Here is a 23546-nt window from a genome sequence, read left to right as displayed (position 1 = left end):
TAATATCATTCATATGTTTTATTTATCCGTTTCAGTTAAAGAAGTTCTAATTCGATATCAGGATTGTCATATAAATACTGTTTACAAGTGAGATCAGTTTTATATTAATTTACAGAGACATCGATTGCCTACAAAAACTATTCTAAATTTAAATCCTACTAATTTTCGTCAATGATAATAGGTATGCTGCATATTTATTTTTATTACTTCTATTCTGGTTGTAAGTTTAATTATGGGTCCTAGAAATTTAACTCCAGATCAGGATTATCTATTAATAGTTAAAATAATTATCGGTTTATTGTGATGTCCTGCTTGATTTTTTAACTAAGTTTACTCCTTTACTTTTTCCGAATAGGTTATTACACTATCTCTTACTAAATATTTAACTCTTAATCATGAAGTAATATAGGTGAGATATTATAATCATTTGTTAAATGCGAAGCACTAGAATATGAGCTTTATTATTCTAAGCTTTCTGAAGATTACTCTTCATTTTCCCCAAAAGACTATATCTCATTAATTCGCATATTTAATTCTTCTTCTTACTATTCTGCTAACTTTTAATTTTCCTCTATATTTGCAAATACTTCTTTGTTACAGACAGGACAAGTGCTATTTCCTTACACTAGCCATTTTCTAATGCAACTAGTGTGATAACAATGTTCACATTATAGTATTCGTACTGATTATGGTTCAACAATTAAGTTCATCGTATCCATACAAATGGTACATATTGCCTCACCGACATAATATTCTACATTTGCGTTAACTTCTTATTCTGAACAATCATATAACTATTCGTAAGTAGGAATCGGAAAGTCATCTAAGTTCCTAATAGTTTTATAATTGAGTACCAACTATTAAAATGATTTATTCAGTTCTCTTATATTTTATATAAAATCTAATATCTCAGAAAATAATAGAGCTTAAAGTAGTTTTTTTGTCTTCATGTCAATTTATATAGAATTGCCGATTATATCTTTAGATCGATAAATCTACGATAATGTATTAATAAAAATTAACATGTAATAAATAAGTTGAGATAACTAGCATACAAATATAATTAGTAATCCTATAAATTATTTCTCTTATAATTTTGCAGTATTGGTATAATAAGATAAACTATTCAAATACTTAATAATAAGTATAAATAAGTTAAAAATTAAGTCCCAAAAAACAAAAGTAGATCCTCTTAAATAAATTTGTGTGGCATCAAAGTTGCTTAACATATTAAGGCTAAGTTCAAATTATTTTATTATAAAGAATTACATTATAAAGGAAGCAATGATAGACTTAGCAAGTAAGTAAAAATTTACTTTAACTTGCTTTTTTAATACAAAAGATTCTTTATCTTACTGGATTGCGATAAGTTAAATATCTTCTTTAAGCTAGTCCAAAAAATATTAAATAATAATATGAATGATATTAATAGCTGTGATTGATACGCCAAGTGCAATTGTTTAAGTAAAGGCAGAATCTCCCATATCCGTTGCTCCAATTGACTAATAAATCTTAAATATATTTGATATTAAACTATTAACATTTTTAGAGAATGACCTCTTAAGTACTGTAATACTAAGTTATGGAAACTGTAAAAGCATATATGTGCAAAATATAAGCATAAGAATTGCAAACCCAGTAGCAAGAACAAAAATTTTAATTAATTAAACTTTATCAATAATAACAAATACCTCAGTAATAGAATTATAAATATCGTAGTTAAGTAAAAGTTACTGTAATAAAATCAATCCAAGTAATGCGAAAATTGAGACTACAGAAATTACTTTAACTTTAATCATTTGAAAAACGTATTATATTATTTATATTATATATAAATTTTTTATTTACTCACTATACGGTACAAATCGTCATTCTATACTAACATTTTTCACATACACAAACTATTTTATTATCCTCTACACGCCTCTTACAATCAAATAAGGAAAAGTAGCAATTTTTACATATTAAATGCTTTATAGATGGATGAAGTTTAGTTTAACAGCTTAAAGCAAATTATTTAAGCTCATAATTATATTGCGATGAATAAGTTTTACAGTTAATAGCTATACAGTGTAAGTGATTAATTTTAGATATATAATCTGGAGAAACCTTTAAATTTTTATAGGCTAAATCTTGTTTTAATTTTGTTGTAGGCATTAAGGAATGAGTTCATTACTTCTATATTATTATATAATTATAATTGATATTGAGGTAAAGCATTAAGAAATTCATTACATCTAATCATTAATATAAAGTTGGTATTACTTCACTCTTAATTAAGATGTTATCTCTTCATATGATTATTATATTAGTCCATTCTAAAAAATTATTTCCCACATAACTCACATTAAACATTAATTCTTTCAAGGTGTACATTCATATGTCTAGTAAGGTGGCCCTTTTACTTAAATTTACTTCCACACACCTCACATTCAAAATGACGATCATCAGAATGAACTCTCAGATGAACTTCTAGAGTATCTTTTCTTGCAAATCCTTTTTCACAAATTGGGCAAGCAAAGTTCTTTTATCCAGTGTGCTGTGCCATATGTGATTACAGATGATATTTCTGCTTAAATTGTTTCTAGCAAATAGGACAAGTATAAATATTGGAATGTTAGTATCTGACATGCTACATTAATTAATCAGGAGTTTAGAAACACTATCTACATTGGTTACAAGAAAATGACTAGTTAGGAATTGTTATCTATTTTTATTAAGTTTATTCATGCTAGGTAGAATATCTTGGATCAGGTATAGAATGAATAACATTTGGAGGCTACGAAGTTGAAGTGTATGCTGAATTCATTTACTTATGGCGATCCAAATGTTTCTAGTAATGATTGCTTCTAGAAAAACCTCGGCCACAATACTCACATTAGTATCTTGTTGAATCATTTTGCGAGTTTTCCTCAGAATATGATGAAGAACTATCATGTACACTTTCTTAGCTATTTTAATCATGTTATTAGGGCTCGTAGTTTTCATCATTATCATGATTCTCCCAATTATGCTCATTATTATAATCATTCTCCATTTTTGCGGAGCGGAAAAGGGTTGTCAGCCAATCCAAAAATTAGCGTAATTTTATATGTTTTATCACTTAACTAAATAGTAATTATAATTAAACCGTCCTATCGTGAAATTTAAATTTTTCCACTTCTTTGTTATTATTCTTTCTTCTTATACAAGTATAAATAATTATTAGTTAATTTTAATTAATTTTTTGCGTAAAAAGTATTTCTCACTCATTTGATGCACCAATACCGCGCTCAGCAAATCCATTGGTGCAAACATTTAACTCTATCAATACATAACCACTTGGTTCAGTAATTTAATTTGGAGCAGGGCCTCCAGTAATTGACCCATCTTATGGAGTACCTAAAGATCCTTCAATATATGCTTTATCTTTACAATGTTTCCAACATTGGACTTTTAGTTCATGGTTGCCTTTTTAAAATGGTACAAAACAAGATCCTTGTGCAATTAATTATTTTTATTTCTTCTTATCCTATGTGAATAATTAAAGCTGAATTTCAGGCCATTATGACATAGTTATTGTTTGAAAATGAACTTCCATTGGAAGAGAGAATATAAATCCATCATAGTATTTATCAGCTGGTTAATCAAAGCTAGATTATCCTTCTCGATCACCATTGCAATGTGACCATCCAATTCCTGTGGAAATAGACCATTAACAACTTAATTTTTATTCAGTAAATTATACTCCTTTTATAATTTACCCAATAATAAAAAGATCAGCCATTTGATAATTAAAAAATATACATTTAATCAATATATATAATTAATATTTTTTCATTACTTATTTTTATTTCCTGAGAATAACTAATCAAATGGATTTGTACCAGTTGTTTAACCAAACTAAAGAGGTTATGCAGTTGACTACCCAAAACCAGCAGCAGGTGCACCAAAAGGTTAAAATCCAGCAGTTGATTAGGGTTTAGATATTTCGTTAGCCCCGAAAGTAAATGTAGGTTTTTCTTCTTTAGGTTTTTCATTTGTTTAGAAACTAAATTTAGAAACCGCCTATTCAAACTAAGGTTATGATACTTGTTACTAGCCAAATTAAGGAGCTGCCTAAACAATAGGTGCAGAAACTGCTTATTGTTAAATAGAATCTTAAGATTAGTTTCTAAATTTAAATGACGATTAAGATTCTGTAGCAGGTTATAGTTATCCAAAGTTTACTTTTTAGGTGACATCTTATTATTTATCTGTTTAAAATGGATTAGATACTTATTATTAGTTTGCCTATTATGTAGGATCATCCTTTACTACCAATTAAGTTTTAGTTTGCTGAATTTGCGGAGGTGCCTCACCAAATGCAGGTTTAATAGGTTCAGATTTAATTATTGATTGCTATTACTTAATATTTCTTACTTCTGAAAGTTCACTTTTCAATTCTTTAATTTATTTAGACATATCCTAAATAAGTTTCTTTAAATCATCTAGCTTCGTATCCTACTCTCTTAATCTGGTATTAATAATAGCTACAGAGGCGATGCTTTATGACTCAGCTCTTTGTTTTCGTAAATTTTCCATTTCCATTGCAATCAAGTGAGGTGACTAGCTTATATTTTCCGGATTTGGAGATATATTAAGCTAGAAATCATTTGAATATGCTGCTATTAACTTCTATGGCAAAACTACATATTCAGGTTTAATCGATGTTTGCTAAACATTAACTCGGGTTAGTTATTATTGCATTGGTGATGACTTATTTTTTGAGAAAAATGATTAGAAAATAGTTTGCTAATTTTATTTTTAGACTGGTTCATTATACTGTCCTTCATTGATCATTTTGGTAAAGTGGGAGTTACTCAAAAAATGAGGCCAACAGGAGTCGAACCCATGACCGTTCGATCTGGAGTCGAATGCTCTGCCAACTGAGCTATGGCCCCATATTAGTAAGAATATTAAAAGATTATTTATATTTATAAAATGGTTTATCTATTCTTCAATATTTTAAGCTATTTAATAGTTATAAGTTGGGTTTGCTTGGCAAATGTATTTATAAATTTGATATATAAATTTTAATAATAAAATTGAATAAAAATAAGAATATATTATTTGTTACTATTAAATTGTTCTCAGAATTTAAAATGAAAGCCTAATCTAACTCCGTTTATGTTGAGGAATTCTTTTTAAAAGATTTAGGCAAAGCCGCACATAAAAAGATTGATTGGTCTTAGCCATAATAATTTGAATTATAGAATGATATTTTTATAGAAGATAATATTAAATAAAAGATAAATAATAATTTAACTACAAGCACTATTGAAGATTCAGCGGTTGTCACATAAAATTATTAATAAATAAAAGAACTAAGATAGCAACTCCCAAATATAAATATTTTATAAAGTAAAAAAAGTAAAATTAAACCCTAAAAATAATAACCCTAAAATTTAACAGTTTTACCCTAATTTTGTATGCTGAAGTAGTAAAACTATGCAAAAGTAAACCTAAACTAAGTCGCTAAATATAATTGCATTAAATAAAATATTTACTTAAATGCTGATGTCAAAGTTTATTAAAAGTAAAAATGCATCCAACCAAAATTTATTAGATAATAAATATAGAAAAATGTGTAGGTAAGTATTATAACGCTAGATAATATAACATTCGGATAACCGTAATTATTTTGAAATAGTGAGAATGGTATAATTTTATATAATTGATTATATATTTTTCTTTCCATTCAATAAGTATGTCACGTCGTTAACCTCAACAAAAGGTATCGACTTTAAAATATATTTAAAATAGTCTATCACTTATTTAATATAATTCGTTTACTGAAATATTTGGTAAAAATTCAGCATTAATATTCCCTTATACACTCAAACATTTTCATCATATTAATCATCTTTCAAACACAACAAAACGCCTTGAAAATGAAATTGACGGAATGATTAAATAAGCATAGAAATAGAATACACAATTGCAGCCTACCTTAATTAAGCAAAGACTTTCTTTTTTACTTTCAACATAATAAGAGAAAATAAATCATGCATTTGCTGCCCTTTAAGAATTACGGTGGTAAAGAAACGCCCTAGGGATGAGACTTCTTCTAGAATAATAACCAGTTAATAGAATGGTTTCCTCACAATTATTTTAAGTCGGAGAAGACGACTCGAACGAGTTGCCTTTTGAACGCTCAGATCTACTTCTTAATGCTCGATATGCATCATGCAGTGGGGTTCATGGGAATCGTTCGGTACTACCAGTAGATACAACATACGCTAGTTAAGTTGCTTAACTTTTATCTTAATCTGCTCCAGCAGGTACAATGACGCTTCTCGTTGAGGGCATAAATTTTTAAAAGTTCAAAGATTAGCGAAATGCAATTTTAACATCATAACCTAGCTAAGAATTTAACTACGATCAAGTTGAAACAGTTCTGTCTGCATTCGCAGAAATAACATCAGAACTCAAAGACGAACTCAACAGGTTTCCACCCTTTAAGCCCAAAAATTTATAAAATTGCGATCATCGTCAAGCCCTAAACGAAATGCAATAACAGTTAGAAATAGCTGCAAAAAGGGCACAAGAAATTTTAGAAAAAGAACACAAAACTAATGAAATTTAAGCATTTATTGGAGAATTCTTACAATATGCTACATTCCCATGCTTCTAAGAGAACTATGACGAAGAGAGCGACCTGTCAATGTTAAGCTCAACTATCAGTACACCAAATGTTGCAGAATAGGCACATATTGAGGATGAAGTTTTTGGTACTTTAGAACCTAGTGAGGCTAAGTAACCAGATCTATAAGAAATTCCACAGCATGATGTATACTGTTATTGTAAGAATAATACGGACGATGAGACGATGGTATAATGTGAAAATGGTGAAAAGTGTATGTTTGCTAGTGATGGATGGTTCCACCCTAATTGTTTAGGATTGAAAGCAGATTAAATTGGCGATGATTTAAAATTTTATTGTCCAGGCTGTTGGTATTATTTATATAAGGATATAAAGACGTACGGGGAGGGATTTAAGTGCGGAAAAAGGAAATAAACGGAGATTAGAAAATTTGCTATTGGTAAATGGAAAACACTATGGAATATTGATTTAACGAAAAAGTGAAAGTTTATCTACTATAATTATTATATAATATATGTACTTAATCGAAAAAATGTTCTAGCTTCCCCCAGATCATGAGGAGATTCATATTTAGCTACCTTCTATTTTACATACTTGTAATTACTTCTTAAGACCAGTTATTTAACTTGATTATCTTAAATTTGACGATTTTGTAGACTCTGAAGTCTTTTAAAAATTTATTTAACCCCCCGAAGACAAAAGAGCTGCATTTATACAGATTTTAAATTCCTATAAATCAACAGCCCCATTTATATTGCTTACAGTGATCAATAAAATTACGTTCGAGATCGTTGGCTTCGCCGCTATGTTTAATAATAATGGAATTGTTAGTTTATGCTTAGATATACAAGATCAAAATGATGACATTGTGGAAGTTTTAACTAAATATATTAACTCATTTGGATTTGATCAAGTTTAGGTGCATTTAAAGGGAAATTTAGACAAGAGCGGTTTCTGGGATGTGTGACATAAGTTATTTTTCACTGTTGGCCAATAACGTCCTATAAAGCTTCATAGTATAACTATTTCAGCTCTTTATACTGGACATTAAAAATTCCTGCCTCGATAAGACCTTATTAATTTGCTTTTCTTAGTTAATTCATTAATATTCTAATTCTCTCAAATTCAGGCGTATATTATTATTGAGAAAACTAATTAGGCGGTTGTGTTTACTGCTAACGTAATTATTGTTATGGTTACTGTCTTTAGTAATTATGTTCATTTTGTTGCTGAGAGGCTATTGATTATGGGGTTGCATATTTTTATTAATAATATTACGGGACAGCGAAATGTTATATTTACTCAGAATTGCTTAATTATCCTTAATTTTAGAACTTATTTCGCATTTCTTATTGCATTTGCTTATACTGATATTTTTCAGGCTATGTCCGGCTAGATTAAGTAATTGATACATTAAGTGGCAACGTAGAGTCTGTCAAAAATGAAGAATTTATTGATGATACTTTCTTAGACAATGAAGAAAGGTCATTTTCAATTGTTGAGTAGTCTTTTTTAGATGAAAATGGAGAAGAACTTTCTGAAGATGTGAATGACATTTTGAGCGGATTAATATTTATATATAATAATTTTATTTCAGCCATAATGTCCAAAGATAACAATTAAATATTGCTAACGATCTACAACACACTATTTGAAAAAAATATCAAGAATCTGGAGGATATTAGCCTTCCAGACGAAAAAGATATGAAGAAGTACGTGAAGCTCAGCGCAACTGCGACCCACCAAACGCCCATTTACACTAGAAAATACATCAACAACATTCTCCAAAAGCACGTTGTCAAGGTGGATCCAAACATTTAAATCCAGGAAGAGTTGTGCATAGAGACAGAGGCCAGGCTCCAGAAGCGCTTCGTGACGGGCTCGCCGCAGTCAGCTGTGTACCTCGAGTTCCAAGACGTCATCAAAGAGCTCAAACAGGAGTTTTCACTACACGACCAAAAATTTTGGGCATCCTGCTACTTCAAAATGCAAAAAGTACTTGAGAAATTCGTTGATAAGAACTGCAGGAAGAGCATTGTTGTCAAAAAGTCTTATTCCACGAAGAGCAAGGAGGACACGGTTCGCGCTAGCAAGATAAACTTGGATGCTATCGTAGGAAGCCTGGATTTACTAGATTAATTCTTGTAGTGAGATGCTAATATTCACTTTCTAAACAGAACCGTAGGCTCTAGCTTGCAGTAGCGGATAGGAATGATTTTCCTGATCGTTTTCTGAGATACTCTTTATTTTTTGGCGCTAAAATAGATTCTGCCCAAGGTTTCTGGGATTTTGGCAAAAAAATCGCTATCTGGTTATTTCTATATTTGCTATGGAATAGTGTGACAAGGGTTGTAATCTATTTCAGTTAAAAATAATGCCTAATTTTGGGTGTAGGCATCTTTGATTTGCATCATAAGTTTTTCATTATAGCGTTGAAGCACTGTAACGTGATACTGGTCAATATGATGATTATAATCGTTTAAGTATTCAATATCAATTTCTTGCTAACGTGAACTTATCATATTTTTAAATTATTATCTTCTATGAAAGGTATTGATAGTGCCTAGTTCTCTAGCGACATCGCAGTCTACTGGTGTTGAGAATTATGTTCTTTATCTCCAGTTACGCATTTAGTTTAAATGCAATCTATTATAATATATTAATTTACTTTATCAAATTTTTCTTTAGACTACAATATTTTGAATATATAAATCTCATAGTTTGTTAAAAAATGTATGGATTTTCAACATCTATATCAGAAGGTACCGATTCTATAGACGGCTCTGAACTTCTTCGATAAGTTACACTGGCCAATATTAATAAATTTGATGAGGTAGTTGCTATGCATAAAAGTAAAATTAAGATGCCAGAACCTCCGCCACTATACTATGGTTTAGGTCCATAGTAGAAAGATATTAAGACGTCAAATAATTTTAATATATATGTTCCTCATACAGAAGGGGTACAAATGAAATCTAACTTTTAGTCAAAGCCTACTTGTATATGTTAGTGCTCATGCTAATTTTTCTAACCATCTACTCTTATTAAAACGATTCTTAACACAAAATAATAATTTATTGTATACATGAATGATACTGGGAATTATAACCGTCACTCAACAAATTTACAGTTTGAATCAAGATTTGAGAGTGGAAATCTATTTTCTGCATCAAGAGTCAAGATCTGCTCAACAAATATAGCACAAAAATTATTACCAGATCATGAGAATTATGTTGTTGAGACAAAGACAGATTCAGTAACATTGGACGGTGTAAATCGAAGTATTACTGAGTTTTATCCTTGGGATTAAGTTTATTATCTTCTTATATAAAGTGATAGCAATAGTACAAGTCATAGTTAGTGGTTTTATTTTTAAATGGATAATGTTATGCCCGGGGTATAATATAGCTTTATAATTGCTAATTTTGTAAAGCGAAGATCTAGTTATAATAATGGTATGCAAATTTTATTTTCTGATGGAAAAGGATGGGAGACTGTTGGGTAGAATATAACATACGGCCCAAATAGTTAATATATAGAGGATAAGACAAATCTAATGTATAAGTATTCTTCATTGTTCTTTTAGTTTACCCCAAAAAATTAAGGAAAATACATAGTAGCATAGCATTTTCCCTATAATTATATGTAATAATAACTAAAAATTAACTCAATTATATAAAATTATTCAGTATAGCAACCAAATTATCTTTTCATGCATAAAATTATTTAAAAATCAATTCTACAAAATGATATAGATTTATTAACCATAACTGCAAAAGAGTCTGAAGATTCAGTCCCAATAAAATAACGAAAAATTATTTTTGTAACCGCTAGAATTCATCCTGGTGAAACTTAATCATCTTATATCATGGAAGGGTTTTTAAATTATATTTTATCTCAATCTTCCAAAGCTATTTTAATAAGGTAAAATTATATTATTAAAATTATTCCAATGCTCAACCCAGACGGTGTTATTCTAGGTAATTATAGATGTAATTATGCAGGCTTTGACCTTAATAGAAAATGGAACAGTTCAACATAGGCAATGACACCATGTATTTTTGCCGTTCATTAGGTGCTATAAGAAATAATAGATTAAGGTGGTATAATTTAGTTGTATATTGATATTCATGGTCATTTTAAAAAGAACAATATGTTCGCATATTCCACTTCTGTTTGTGGATATTTTGCTGGTTTAATGAAGAAGAGCCCTATTTTTAATTATAGTGACTGTAATTTTGGTGTGAGTAAGGGAAAAGAAAATACAGGTAGAGTAGTAACATAAAAAAAATACTTAATACCGTATTCATTTTGTATAGAGTGTTCATTTCATAGAGCTTTAAAATCTAATATTTAATGTGATATCATAAATAATGTATGTTCAGATTCTAATTCTAGTTTTCAAGATGATTTTGATGTATAACAGATCAAAACTTAGGATGTAAGCCCAAATTAAAATTATAAAACACAGAGAATTCTCACACAAAATATTCTAAGAGAGGGGGGTGAAAACCTTGCTGAACACTTAGTTTATTTTGTTGAAGGTTATAAAGACGAAATTTATGATATTGATAGTTTAAATATTCAGGAGCCAGGGTTTTCTGATTCAGATGACTCCGATGAGGATATAGATGTTTTTAAACAATTTAAATCAAAGAAGAAAACAGTTGATTCCAAGTTATTCTCATAATTAATGAAAAAATAATTAGGAATTATATCGGTAAAGAATTAAAAGCCACTTGCAAAAACCAAAAAAGATAGCATAGTTAAAAGCACAGCAATTCTGAGGCCACGTGAGGTAACTTAAGTGAAATAAAGCTAATTCTAACGTGTAAATTAATCAGTTATAGCCAGTAACACTGTAAAATAGGAAATTAAACCAAAGCGAACAGCAGAGTAACAGTAGTAAGCATTAAACGGCCTTGTATATAGAAAATCACTACCTCCTCGGCCGCAATCATAAGCGTCAGTTCGTATTATTTACAATAAAAATATTGATCTGTAGAAGGAGAAATTGGCATTTGAAAAACAGTTTTACCGCCCAAAAGTTCCTACAACTTTTACAGCGCAAACATTCGCACCAAAGGAAAGCGGAAGGTTGTCTTCATTTTCGGCGTTACGGTCATACGGTATAGAGTAGATTGAACAGCGTGCGAAGGAGTTGAAGCCAGATCTAGAAAAAGTAATTAAAAAGTGAGTTTCATTCAATCAAAATCAATCTCTAGTCGGTCGCTATCAATATCCTAGATACGGAAAGCTCGGTTTTTATTATCTTATACTGTATAATATCCTTTTCTGGAAGCTGAAAATAGCTGACGGCGTCTATGCAAAGGATTTGGGGTCTCTGGATTTGAAACTGGAAGAGATAAATTGAAAGAAAATTTACTAATAGGCTCGTAGTTATGTATTAAACCTGGTAACTGGTTGTTTATGAAATTTTTTAAATATTGGGAGTATTCCATTTTTGGAAATGTTAATAATGAATGAAAAGTATCTATTAAACGCGGGAAGGAATTTATTAATATGATAAATATTATATATTATTATTCCCCTTAGAAATGATTTAAATACTATAATGTTCACTAATACCATTTCAGTAAATATTACTGGATAAAGGATGCTATAGTTGTCCATTGAAATATTATAATAAAGTTTTTGTCTATGGTGATGTAAAAATAATGTGCGTCTAAGATTTTTAATATGTTTAGCAGTTTGAAATTCAAGGATCTATAACAATTTTGAATTTTTACCATAAGTTTGGAATTTACATCAAACAAGGGAGTATTTAATTTCATATTTTGAATAACTTAATTATGAATATTACAACATCAGATTTAGTATTTCTAAGAGCTTAAAATATTTTGTTTTCTTCTACAAAATCAAATAATATCTAAAATATCAGTACAAAATTAATTAGGGTGGTCAATACATGTTTAATAGTAAAAGAACTATACACATATGAAGGATACTTTGTATCTACGGAAGTTAATATTTCATCAATATATGCAGACCATCTCATTATCGATGATGAATCAAAAGTATATAGTACAATGATTAACACTAGATCTATATTACTACACGGATTTATTAGTAGCTCTATTTACTCCAACTAAGTTAATATTTCTTATAATGGATAAATTGTATCATCTAATATTATTATTCATGAACTTTTCATGAATAACAACAGTTCACTATCATCTATTTTTATTACAATAAATTCAAAGATATAATTATTAGATTTAGCTAAAATTGACTGCACTAAAGGTGTTTTCTCAAATTTTATTAGCTAGTACAATAATCTAGTAAATTGCGATCTAATTTTTATCAAATATTTTGTCTAGTCAACAGGAGTAGTAATATCAAACGATTTATATTTATCTGATGTTATTAATGGCTCAATTAAACATTAATTTATTTATAATTTTACCACTATAAATTCAGATGTTAATATTACAACAATTTAGTAAGCATATAGTAATTACACTGTTATTAATTCAAGTATTTATGCTAATCAAATATACACAGATTTTTTATACTGCTAAAATAGTTCAATATCAGTTAAATATATGAATATTTAGGAAAATATTGAAGTAAAGTAATATTCATAAATTTTAGTCGAACATACTTCTAATTTACGGAATGCATATTTTTCAAAAGACAGTTAATTTACTACATCTATATTAATAATCTAATCAAAAAATTAAGAAACAAAGTTATATATTCCATCTATCATTTTACCAAATATATAATTATCTTAGTATTATGAAACTATTATCCATAGTATAGCTAAAGAAAACTTATTATCTCCATAATTTAAATAGGGAATTGAAGAAATTTTAGAATAAAATGGAACAATATTTATCTCTGATAATGTTTATCTTTTTTCGGAATTTATTCAAGCCTCTGCTATAATATCTTATGGCAAATTACTCGACTAAAAATCAAATCCCGGGTATTAAAGTTCTCTTACGTTGTCTATTTTTTATTTATTTTGTTAATTAACTACTAAGAATCATATATTTAGCCATTTAGAGGTGGTTAACAGCGAACCGAATAGTGTGGCGTTTATTAGAATACCAAAATCCTTATTATTAATGAAGTTAACAGTTAAAGGCACAACATTATATATTAATTAAAATTAAATGTCGTTAAATTTTTTAGAAACATTTGGATTAACAGTATTTATATAGTTACTAGTATATGAAGATTCAAAAATTATCGGTGATATTTCATTCACCTGTTCTAGTATCTAGTTTCTATAATTATATTTAGTACAAGGTCCACTTATATTATATGAACATAAAATATAATAAGGAAAATATGGTATTATTCATGTTTAAAAAATAATTATTAATAGACCAGACTTGAATGTCACTTTATTAGGTTAAGTTTTCTCGATGACTTAAGACGTTTTTAATCCATCAATCGACATAAATGCAAATTTAATAAATTTAAATATAATATAAGCGTCAAATAACAAATCTTATTCTAAAGGTTTAGATTGTTGTGGTGGGTCACATGTAAATTTTGGAGGATGTTCTTATGGCCAAGCCAAACAGCTAATTAACAATAAAACTTTATTTTCGCCAATTTAAGGGTATTCAGGTGATTCGTGTAATAAATTTAGAGGGGGAAATGGCGGTGGTGTAATATTACTTAAGGCTATAAAAGTTTATTTTTAAGAATTAATAGTATCCGGTGAATCAACTAATTACTGTGCAGGAGGTGGAGCTGGAGGGTATATTAGTATATAAGGTGATGCTAAAGGATACTCAGTGAACGCAGATGGCGGTGATAGCCCGTGTGGAGCAGGAAGTGCAGGGAAAATTGTGGGCTTTGATGAAGTTCCTTAAAATGGTAACTCAAAATTCAAAACAATTTCTCCTGAAAGTTATTGCCCATTCTATAGCTATCTTGATGGAGATTTTTAACAATGTAAAATCAGTTTATTTAGTGGATTAATAATATTAGTTATAAGTAGTATTTTAATTTCGATCTTTTGGTAAATTATAATCACTATTTTTTAAAATGTTAAAAAAATCATAATCACTCACTAATTTTAGCAAATAGAGAATTAGGAATGATGCTAAATTACATTTTAGGATAAGATGCTTTTAAAGATTATACAAGATCAAGTTTTGGGGGTTTGAAAAAGTGAGTAACAATTGTATTGATGTGCGAAAAAGCATATATTTAATTTAATACTTGACTGTTGATATTTGATGGATCTAATATAACTATTATTTTTGTTGCCGAGTGAGTTAAACTAGGAATCTAGAATTCTGAGGTAAATGTAGGTTATACAAATATATTTTTCCCACGATAAAAGTAATCACCAATACGGTTATCACTGTCAATTTATTCCATAATTTGGTATTCCGAATTAGTTAGGTTCAGAATAGTTATTTTCATATTTATGTTAAATCATATTAGATATAAAATTATTAATATTATTTTAAATGAATAAGACTTAGCCACAAAATAAATCTTAAGTCTAGAAAAGGATTAAAAAGTCGAAAGAGGCTTAGTAGTTGTAAAAATCTGTATCACATACAATTTAACTTTTTTAGAAAGAAGCTGAAAGAGCAGTTTATCTTACAATTCCTTTAGAGATATAGAATCTTTAAGAACTTTAAAGTTTACCTTATATCTAACCGTCTTTTGAAACTAGTTATCTCAAATAATTAACTGACCTATAACCTCTAGACTCACCATAGATCAATGATAAGACGTTATAGTCTCCATTATTACTTTTCCCATCACTAGAATTTTTGCAAGCAGAAGAAGCGTTTGGAAATAAAGTCAATGATTTATATTAATTAATTGGTATTATACGAAGGTCAGTTGAGACACTCTAATGGAAGAAAAAATCGGTTATATAATAGGAAACATAAGCTCTTATTATTTAGTAATTGAAAGTTAGCGAGTCAAATCTTTAATAAGTTTCCGCATTATTTGTTAGCTATCATGATACAAGATCTGATATAGTTTACTCTATTTAGAAACATAAAATCACAGACTACTATATTGTTCTTCTTACTATGGAAAGAAAATTATGTAGAGCGCTTAGAGATTTCCTGACAGATTTTAGAATTCATCTTAGTATGCTTTATGAAATTTTAGATATTAATTTTGACAGAATATCTGGAGAATAAAAGTAATCAATAGTAGATAATATGATGTGAAAGCTTAATTTGTCATTCTTTATCTCTGAAAATACCTGCTTTATGTCTTCCGCTCATAGTCATTCCTGGCTATACACCCATTTTAGATTTACCGGTAGTATTATAAGTTCCGGGTCCAGGTTTAGATCTAGATTCTTTTTCATCAAGATAATGTCTACCAGACAAAGAAAAACTAGGAGATTTAGATTTTAACATCTTTCCATCTGCAGAATATGCTCCAGGTCCTGGATTGTTAACAGTACCTTTTGGAAGTAAGACATCAGAATTCCTACCTGACATTGTTGAGGCTGGAGAAGAGGTACCTGTTGCTAAATATTTCTCAGTATTATATGAACCTGGTCCTGGTTTTTAATCTTTATCTTCAAGAGAATGTCTACCGGACATGCTGAATGAACCTTATTTAGTAGTTGTAAAATCAACAGATGGTTTGTAGGTTCCGGGTCCAGGATTATTCATTGACGTAATTTATTAATGTCTATCAGAAAGGGAGAAGGAAGGAGATCTTTTGGCAGTATTTTCTGTAGATGGAGAATAAGCTCCAGGTCCTGGATTTTAAACTTTATCAGTTATACTATGACGGCTAGAGATCGAAAACTCAGCAGCCTTATGATAAATAAATTTAACATTCTCTGGAGCATAAGTTCCGGGGCCTGGATTGTCAGGAAAATCAAAGTCCATTTGTGCGGAAGAGGAATATTCTAGATTAATTTTATACTATTTAAATCGATAAATATTAATTGAAAAAACTATATATTCAGCCTAATTTATATTAAAATAAATTTATATACCACAGAAAAGAATATTAAATAATATAACTTATAGAATATTTGATTATGAAATAATTTAAAAATAATATTTAAGAGAATAAGTTATATTATAAGCGCAAGTCACTCAAATGTAATACATTTCATTTGTTTCGAGGAAAATCATTACCATCATAACAATAAGAATGACTCCAAAAATAACTCCCATGATAATTATTCCAATACTTTTGCGTGGTTTTTCATTTGAAGAATAGATTGAGCTGCTAAGCAAGCTTTTTTAATTACTATTGTTTTAGTTCAATAACAGGCTATTTCTTAATAAGGCTCTATCACTTTATAAGGCAATACATTATGCTTCAAGTTGTCTATACAGTTCTTCTGTATATTTAGGACATTAGTCAACACCTAGAGTTTATAAACAACGTTTAACAATTTAATCAGCCTTTTATTATGAGACATTATTTTAAATTTCAAATCGAAGAGACTCTAACTGGTTAATAGCATCCAATTTTTCTTAATTAGCTTCTTCCAACATAGTCCTTAAAGTAGTTATTTCTGTATGGCTATGGGAAAGTTCTGAATTACTTTTATTGCTTCTGTTTTAATCATTAAGTTAGTATTTAAGTTCCTCATATTCTGCTTATAGCTCTAAATAGTCTTGGTTTTACTTTTCAATTTATTAATAATATTGCTGGTTATTCTAATTTAATAAATTAATCTAATTATCAACATTTTCTCTATATTCAGCATATTATTCTTCTAAGTCACCATTAGAAATCTCTCTCAAACTAGTTGGACGTGCTACTGTTTCTTAGTCGTTTTATTAGTCTAACAACCCAGTAATCAATTTAGCTGAAATCAAAAATTCAGTTTCATCGACTGATTTAGATGAATAGACACGAATTCCTTCATATGGAAGTGCATCAATAGCTTCTCCATTCAGAATCCAGCGCCCAAAACTATCTAAAACGTAGGATTAACCATCCGGAGAGAGAATTCCTTCTAATTTATAAGAATTCTATCCATTATTCTAGATAACAATTAAATTATTGGCAATTCCATTATTTGAAAACATCAAAAATTTAGGAAGAATAACCACTTTTTCAACTTACTAGATTTAATCAGTAGTGATATATGATTTACAATGTGGACATTTTTCAATTTATGAAATATATTTTTCTAGTTCTCCTTGCATATATGAATTTATTTACTTATTAATCTAAACTCCTTCTTCCTAACCAGATAATTCTAAAGCTAGTTTATAAGAATCCAGTTTTATAACATGTCCACATTCTAGTAAAACTACCTAAAAGCACTAAATAGCAAAAAGATCAGAAGTTTGACCATACGATAACAAATTTTATTCTAAAAGATTAGGAGAAGTTGGAATAAATTTTTAGTGACGTTAAGTTGAAGAAATATAATATGCTGCATATTTGTTAAGAATCTCTTTCAGCATTGCATCTTAAATTCCTTGTTCTTAGATTTATTCAATTTTGGGATAATTTTACTAGTACGTTTTTGGCGCTAATTCCTCAAAAAGTTGATTTGCTGCTTCTTTTGCCTAAATCTATTACTTTTAAGACTACACAAGCTCGCTTTAAACTGTATCCAATTATTCTTAAAGATCGTTTATATTTTCCTAGAATTCATGTTAACTAACTTCGTAGTCTTAAGTAATTTCTTTTGGTTATTTAAATTCAGAAGACGCAAGTTATCTACCCATTTCAATTATCTTTGTAGTATTTTAAAGCATTAATGTATCCGATGGTATTTGGTTATCGTCGTCGTCTAATAAATTATGTAATTATGAGTTTCTTAATATTGAGAGATCTGTTTCCTTCTAAATTCGAGGGGTTTCTGTTGACTGAGCTCTATTACTGTGCTTACTGATTTTTTATTGGTCTAATCCTTTTGATAACTTGGATGTTGATCTTGCTCTATTTGCTCTACTAGGTGTAAAAGCAAGTTGGGCTCCAGTAAAAACATTAACTTATTAGATTTGATAATCATTTAAGGTATGATTTAATTGCTATTATGCTGCTTCACGTTATTCTGATGTCAATTATTCCATTAATGTATTAATAACATCACCTACTTTTTCTTAATAATGTTTGAGCAAAAGATTATTTTTAATACCTTAAACACTGTAAACATTAATAGTCCCATCATCCAAGCCTAAAATTAGAAATTTACCATCAGTAACTCCACTAATAGCTTCGCCTTATAAAGGAATATCATTTAAAATAGATAACTTTTCTTGCTAAACATTATGGTATTAAGGTAAAAATTGACTTAACATGTATTATTTAGCAGATTAATCGTCCAGATTGAAATTTTCGCAAAAATGTGAAGAAAATATGTTCATAATATTATTTTTCATTTTATCAAGCTGTTTATCGTCATTCCACTATGAATCAACGCCCATAATTTAAATAGATTATGAAAAAGATGCTATAATGTTACCAGAAAAACAAACAGCTCCATTCTAGAAGGGAGATCGTACTCTAGCAGTTGGAACAGCGTTATTCTTGGAATGTTTATATATTTACATCTCGTTTTATGTGAATAATGCGAAGGAATTATAAAACATAGAATTTGGAGATGCATTGCATTAAATTGGAATCTACTTAACACAGTGCACTGGTACTTAAAGTTCCTTTACTACTTCCGCAGATAATTCAAAATACTTATCTAAATTTGAATCATTTTATTTAAATTATTTAGATATTTTAAATTAATATTCTCTATATGTTGTTTGCAGATCCCCTTAATGTACGGCATAAACAGCATAACAGCGTTTTTCGTTAGAATCTGATTCAATAAGTAAGCGCATCATATCGGAGTCAGAAATAGAAGGAGCAGCAACTGCAGACTCGGCCTTCTTAGAAATTCTAATACAATTGAAAAAACTAGTAGTGGAAAAGAAATTGTTTGATCCAGATCTAGCCATTCGAACTGGCTTAAGAGACTTATATAAGGTTTCAAAAGTAAATGTCTTCTTATTATTTTATTCATAATGAACTGCTATAAGAGGAGTACCTTCTACAGCATGAGCTGAATAAGGCTTCTTTGTTGCCTCTATTTCTAAAATAACAACACCCTGCAAATTATAGACTCTATAATAATATTTCATTCTGCTTACTACTAAAACTAAAAATTATTAGCTATCCCGCTTAGATAATGATAAGAAGGATGTAGTAGGATCTGATATACTAAAAGATTATTATTGAATAGGATTTTATGAATGTGTGGAATATTAGTACCCAACAACAGAATCAGTGGACATAATTACAAGAGTCTGTCCTACAATAATTTATTAAAGAGGGGCATTTTGGACTTTTTTAATAGCAGGTGAGTTAATTGAAGTCATTTAGTGAAAGGGAAATTTTGAAATTAAAATATGTATATATAGTATAATATGATATATGAAAATTAATTTAAATATACATTAATTTATTATTAATAGAGATTCCATTTTCCGCTATTTTTACAAATGAAAGTCAAAGCAGTAAAAACGAGTAATTCCAAGATATTGCTTAAAAATGTACCAAAGTTTCATCACACATCTCAAGATAAGAATTAAATTTAATCCACTACTTTTGATTATAAAACTTATGAGACTGCAGATTAAGGGTCTATTTATCATTAACTTTAACTATTACTATAAAGTAAATCTCCAAAACATACATTGCAGTAAAAACCAAAAAAAGTGAAGCCAATAAAATTGGTTGCCGATAATACTGAAGTACTTCTATAATCATAATTGAAAAAATCTCGAAATATATAAAAATCAAACCTTTAGATTGGTACGAAACAATCTTTGAATTTTGATTGCCATATACCTAAATAAAAATCAACTAAATCATCTTAAAAACTATCTAGTAGTAAGCCAAAGAAGTAGCATATGAAAATTTAAAATTCTAAAAACTCTTCTATTAATTCTAACTCTTCTATTAATACAAATGATGCAAACTAGCTTAATGATAAAATTAGTGACGTTAAAAAGCTATAAAAACAATTATAATAAGGATAATTTTCTAAAAAAGGATAAGTGTTGTTAGATATTCTAAATGATGATGTAAGATATATTTAAGATATTGTTAGGTTAAAATTATAAAACCATATTTCTATTATTTCAAATGGTGAAGATACTACATAAGTTAATATTTCTAATGTTGAAAATGAATAAGACTCAGTTATTTCTACGATCATATCTAATTAACATGATTCACAATCCATACAAGCCGAAGAAGCTCAAATACCTTATAAATCTTTAGGATTTTCATAGGAAACTATAGAAATTTAAATAAAATCTTTAGTTAAAAGTATTATTTTAGAAGCACTAAATGAAATCTCTTTATCTGATTCATAAAAATTAGATAATAGAAGGGAAATTATTGAATAAGTCACATAAAAAGTTATTTTAGATTAATTTCCTTTACAGTAATTCTAGGAATAGTAAGAAAAAGATGAATATTTAATATTAAGTTCTAGATCAAATAAATCACATGAAGTAGAGGCGATTGATATTAAATTAGCAGATACTTAAGGAAGTTTTTAAATTGAGACTAACCATGTGCAAATTCCAATCTATAATATATTTAAAAAAGAATATTAAGTTAATTCTTCTGCTAAGTTAGATTATGCTAAGTTATAATAACTTCAAGAAGGAAAATACTCACCTACCAATGAAATTCGCGTTAGTTAGGCAGTTTAAGAGTCTAAATAAGACGATGAAAGCTCAGGAACAATTGTAGTAACTATTTCTACAATTGAGATGAATATATCTTAGCCTAATATGAGTACTTTAGAAAAACCTTTAGGGAACTCTGTTACAGATACACAAATAAACAGTGTGATGTAGGAAATCGAGAAATAAGGGGTGAAAGAAGTTTCTAGTAGTTAGAATTCAATGACTATAAACAAATAAAACGAAGAAGAAAGTTAGTCTGAATATAATAGCTTTGTAACTGAAGATGATTAATAAATTGTGAATTCTGTACTTGAAGAAGAAGATTAAGCTACAAAATCGCATAGCTTAGACTCATTAAAGGATGAGAGTAATACTGACTAAGTTTTAAAAAATATGAAATAATAATAAGTGGACTCGGTATTAGATGGTATTAATGCTACAAATTCTGATACAGTAAAACATTCACATGTTTTATCATTGCTTTCTCAGTAAGAAGAAGTGTTATTAAAAGAAAGTACAAAAACAGAAGTTTCAGATGACACAAATTTTAATAAGGAAATATATTCTGAGTAAACTAAGGAATAAAACTAGGATTAATAACTATAAGAAGATAAGTCCTAATTTGAAGAGTATAATGATTCCGATGATAATTAAATTATTGATTCCATTCCACAATAATTACTTGATGCTTTTTCATAAGGACTAAATTCAATTAATGATATACTGGAACGCAATGATAAGGACTTATTTAGTAACTTTGAAGTTAATACAATCATTGATTAGAAATTAGAAAAACTTGATCATGATTAATTAATGGACGAAATAAAATCTAAAGTTATTACTTCTCCTGACTATATATTTGACGATGCAGAAATTGACAATGAGTTAAATCTTATGACATCATCTGGACCAATGATAAATTTATAATAAATTGAAATGTCAAACAGTGTTACATCATAAACATCATAGAATAAATCAAACCTTTCATTATCTGAGAATGACTAAGAGATACTTTAAAAAGTAATTGATATTAATGAAATAAATCTTGACATTAATTTCAACAAAGATGATGATAGTTTAATTTTTTTTGTCCCTGATAGAATATTTACACAAGAAAAAATACATAAAATAGTTCCTTAATTTCTTAATTATATTCACAACCCAAAGGAAAGCTAGTTTTCATATGTTTATTTTACAGATAAATAGTTTTTAATTGATATAGTGATTTCTTAAGCATAAGATCTAGGTTTAATCATTTAATAGAATGATTTATAAATTAATTCAGTTGCTCAATTAAAAGATACTATTGATTATGGTAACGAAAACTAAATATCTTGGAATTAAGACTATGCTCCGTTTTAATAGATGCTTATTACTAATATTATATCATTCTCTGCAAAAAGATAATGGCTATACACAGCTATGGAATCACCTTTGAAAAATATTGAAAAATCAGTTACTGTAGGCTAGAAAGTTTAATTTGGTGTGCTGGAATAAGTATCAGAAGCACTCATTGAAGATCTCATTAAAGAAACAATACAATCGTTTTTAATTGACTTGTGATTTACTTGTGATTTATATATTAATTATTATACATGGATATTATATACTCGAAATAAGTTTATATTTGAAATATGTCTTAACGAAAACTTTTTAAATTTGTAGTTATCGGTGATTGTTCGGTGGGAAAATCTGCCATTTTAAAGGTATATCGCGGTGAAGAATTCACCAATGACCATACTGCCACAATTGGTGTTGATTTTTACACTCACCAATCAAAATATGATAATTTAACAGTAACATTGTAATTATGGGATACTGCTGGCGAAGAAAAATATCAATCAGTATCAACTACGTATTTTAGAGGCGCGCATGCTGTTTTTATAGTGTATGACGTTTCATCCAAACAATCTTTTGATAATGTTTAAAAATGGATCAAGTAGGCGAAATCTGCAGCAGATTCTGCAAACTTGATTTTAATAGGAAATAAAGCTGATTTGGAGAAGTAGGTCCCAACAGAAGAGGCCTAATCATATGCTGATTCAAATTAGATGCTCTTTTTAGAGGTGTCCGCTAAAAATAACGAAGGTATAAAGGCCGCTTTTGAGAAAATGATAGCCATTCTCTGCGAAGGTTCGCAGGTCCAGGATGCGAAGAAGGGTGACTTTTAAATTCAATCGGCTAGCCCAATCTAGAAAGTGGAAGTCAAAGCGGATAGCGAAGTTGATAGTGCTGCTACCAAAAAGCAAGGATGCTGCTGAGGATATTTTGTATAT

At 28.8% G+C, this 23546-nt stretch overlaps 18 protein-coding genes and 1 non-coding gene across 19 annotated transcripts; 8 read left to right on the top strand and 11 right to left on the bottom strand. All coding sequences in view use genetic code 6, as the record gives it.

Moving 5' to 3' along the window:
- Positions 1–5: 5 nt before the first annotated feature.
- On the bottom strand, positions 6–1799 carry SS50377_20055 (Zinc finger, C3HC4 type (RING finger) domain-containing protein; the record flags this gene model as incomplete). The annotated part of the gene is made up of 1 exon (XM_067904000.1): positions 6–1799. One exon carries the CDS (start codon positions 1797–1799, stop codon positions 6–8), a length of 1794 nt encoding a protein of 597 aa, XP_067767482.1.
- A 49-nt stretch (positions 1800–1848) lies between these two features.
- Positions 1849–2157, bottom strand: SS50377_20054 (RNAse P Rpr2/Rpp21/SNM1 subunit domain-containing protein; the record flags this gene model as incomplete). The annotated part of the gene is made up of 1 exon (XM_067903999.1): positions 1849–2157. One exon carries the CDS (start codon positions 2155–2157, stop codon positions 1849–1851), a length of 309 nt encoding a protein of 102 aa, XP_067767481.1.
- Positions 2158–2266: 109 nt separating this feature from the next.
- Positions 2267–3037, bottom strand: SS50377_20053 (Zinc finger, C2H2 type domain-containing protein; the record flags this gene model as incomplete). Its single annotated transcript, XM_067903998.1, has 1 exon — positions 2267–3037. One exon carries the CDS (start codon positions 3035–3037, stop codon positions 2267–2269), a length of 771 nt encoding a protein of 256 aa, XP_067767480.1.
- Positions 3038–3244: 207 nt separating this feature from the next.
- Positions 3245–3766, bottom strand: SS50377_20052 (B9 protein family domain-containing protein; the record flags this gene model as incomplete). The annotated part of the gene is made up of 1 exon (XM_067903997.1): positions 3245–3766. One exon carries the CDS (start codon positions 3764–3766, stop codon positions 3245–3247), a length of 522 nt encoding a protein of 173 aa, XP_067767479.1.
- A 50-nt stretch (positions 3767–3816) lies between these two features.
- On the bottom strand, positions 3817–4821 carry SS50377_20051 (uncharacterized protein; the record flags this gene model as incomplete). The annotated part of the gene is made up of 1 exon (XM_067903996.1): positions 3817–4821. One exon carries the CDS (start codon positions 4819–4821, stop codon positions 3817–3819), a length of 1005 nt encoding a protein of 334 aa, XP_067767478.1.
- A 28-nt stretch (positions 4822–4849) lies between these two features.
- On the bottom strand, positions 4850–4922 carry SS50377_t20001. Its single transcript has one exon. It is a non-coding gene; the product is annotated as a tRNA-Trp (tRNA).
- An 806-nt stretch (positions 4923–5728) lies between these two features.
- Positions 5729–7108, top strand: SS50377_20050 (uncharacterized protein; the record flags this gene model as incomplete). Its single annotated transcript, XM_067903995.1, has 1 exon — positions 5729–7108. The coding sequence occupies one exon, from the start codon at positions 5729–5731 to the stop codon at positions 7106–7108; it is 1380 nt and encodes a 459-aa protein (XP_067767477.1).
- A 49-nt stretch (positions 7109–7157) lies between these two features.
- Positions 7158–7592, top strand: SS50377_20049 (uncharacterized protein; the record flags this gene model as incomplete). Its single annotated transcript, XM_067903994.1, has 1 exon — positions 7158–7592. The coding sequence occupies one exon, from the start codon at positions 7158–7160 to the stop codon at positions 7590–7592; it is 435 nt and encodes a 144-aa protein (XP_067767476.1).
- A 13-nt stretch (positions 7593–7605) lies between these two features.
- SS50377_20048 (uncharacterized protein) lies at positions 7606–8226 on the bottom strand (the record flags this gene model as incomplete). The annotated part of the gene is made up of 1 exon (XM_067903993.1): positions 7606–8226. One exon carries the CDS (start codon positions 8224–8226, stop codon positions 7606–7608), a length of 621 nt encoding a protein of 206 aa, XP_067767475.1.
- A 1-nt stretch (position 8227) lies between these two features.
- Positions 8228–8776, top strand: SS50377_20047 (uncharacterized protein; the record flags this gene model as incomplete). The annotated part of the gene is made up of 1 exon (XM_067903992.1): positions 8228–8776. One exon carries the CDS (start codon positions 8228–8230, stop codon positions 8774–8776), a length of 549 nt encoding a protein of 182 aa, XP_067767474.1.
- Positions 8777–8787: 11 nt separating this feature from the next.
- Positions 8788–9255, bottom strand: SS50377_20046 (uncharacterized protein; the record flags this gene model as incomplete). The annotated part of the gene is made up of 1 exon (XM_067903991.1): positions 8788–9255. One exon carries the CDS (start codon positions 9253–9255, stop codon positions 8788–8790), a length of 468 nt encoding a protein of 155 aa, XP_067767473.1.
- Positions 9256–9356: 101 nt separating this feature from the next.
- On the top strand, positions 9357–11822 carry SS50377_20045 (Zinc carboxypeptidase domain-containing protein; the record flags this gene model as incomplete). The annotated part of the gene is made up of 1 exon (XM_067903990.1): positions 9357–11822. The coding sequence occupies one exon, from the start codon at positions 9357–9359 to the stop codon at positions 11820–11822; it is 2466 nt and encodes an 821-aa protein (XP_067767472.1).
- Positions 11823–11829: 7 nt separating this feature from the next.
- SS50377_20044 (uncharacterized protein) lies at positions 11830–12087 on the bottom strand (the record flags this gene model as incomplete). The annotated part of the gene is made up of 1 exon (XM_067903989.1): positions 11830–12087. One exon carries the CDS (start codon positions 12085–12087, stop codon positions 11830–11832), a length of 258 nt encoding a protein of 85 aa, XP_067767471.1.
- A 1680-nt stretch (positions 12088–13767) lies between these two features.
- Positions 13768–14709, top strand: SS50377_20043 (uncharacterized protein; the record flags this gene model as incomplete). Its single annotated transcript, XM_067903988.1, has 1 exon — positions 13768–14709. The coding sequence occupies one exon, from the start codon at positions 13768–13770 to the stop codon at positions 14707–14709; it is 942 nt and encodes a 313-aa protein (XP_067767470.1).
- Positions 14710–15084: 375 nt separating this feature from the next.
- Positions 15085–15810, top strand: SS50377_20042 (Proteasome activator pa28 beta subunit; the record flags this gene model as incomplete). The annotated part of the gene is made up of 1 exon (XM_067903987.1): positions 15085–15810. The coding sequence occupies one exon, from the start codon at positions 15085–15087 to the stop codon at positions 15808–15810; it is 726 nt and encodes a 241-aa protein (XP_067767469.1).
- Positions 15811–15822: 12 nt separating this feature from the next.
- Positions 15823–16488, bottom strand: SS50377_20041 (SHIPPO 1-like protein; the record flags this gene model as incomplete). The annotated part of the gene is made up of 1 exon (XM_067903986.1): positions 15823–16488. The coding sequence occupies one exon, from the start codon at positions 16486–16488 to the stop codon at positions 15823–15825; it is 666 nt and encodes a 221-aa protein (XP_067767468.1).
- Positions 16489–16701: 213 nt separating this feature from the next.
- SS50377_20040 (uncharacterized protein) lies at positions 16702–19947 on the bottom strand (the record flags this gene model as incomplete). Its single annotated transcript, XM_067903985.1, has 1 exon — positions 16702–19947. The coding sequence occupies one exon, from the start codon at positions 19945–19947 to the stop codon at positions 16702–16704; it is 3246 nt and encodes a 1081-aa protein (XP_067767467.1).
- A 123-nt stretch (positions 19948–20070) lies between these two features.
- On the top strand, positions 20071–22833 carry SS50377_20039 (uncharacterized protein; the record flags this gene model as incomplete). The annotated part of the gene is made up of 1 exon (XM_067903984.1): positions 20071–22833. One exon carries the CDS (start codon positions 20071–20073, stop codon positions 22831–22833), a length of 2763 nt encoding a protein of 920 aa, XP_067767466.1.
- A 71-nt stretch (positions 22834–22904) lies between these two features.
- Positions 22905–23531, top strand: SS50377_20038 (Rab1a; the record flags this gene model as incomplete). Its single annotated transcript, XM_067903983.1, has 1 exon — positions 22905–23531. One exon carries the CDS (start codon positions 22905–22907, stop codon positions 23529–23531), a length of 627 nt encoding a protein of 208 aa, XP_067767465.1.
- Between the last annotated feature and the right edge of the window lie 15 nt (positions 23532–23546).

The sequence above is a fragment of the Spironucleus salmonicida genome, chromosome 1, assembly GCF_000497125.1.
Source record: "Spironucleus salmonicida strain ATCC 50377 chromosome 1, whole genome shotgun sequence".
NCBI classification, from domain to species: Eukaryota; Fornicata; order Diplomonadida; family Hexamitidae; genus Spironucleus; species Spironucleus salmonicida.
The sequence above is the reverse complement of the archived record's forward strand: the minus strand, read 5'-3'. Positions and strand labels throughout refer to the sequence as shown.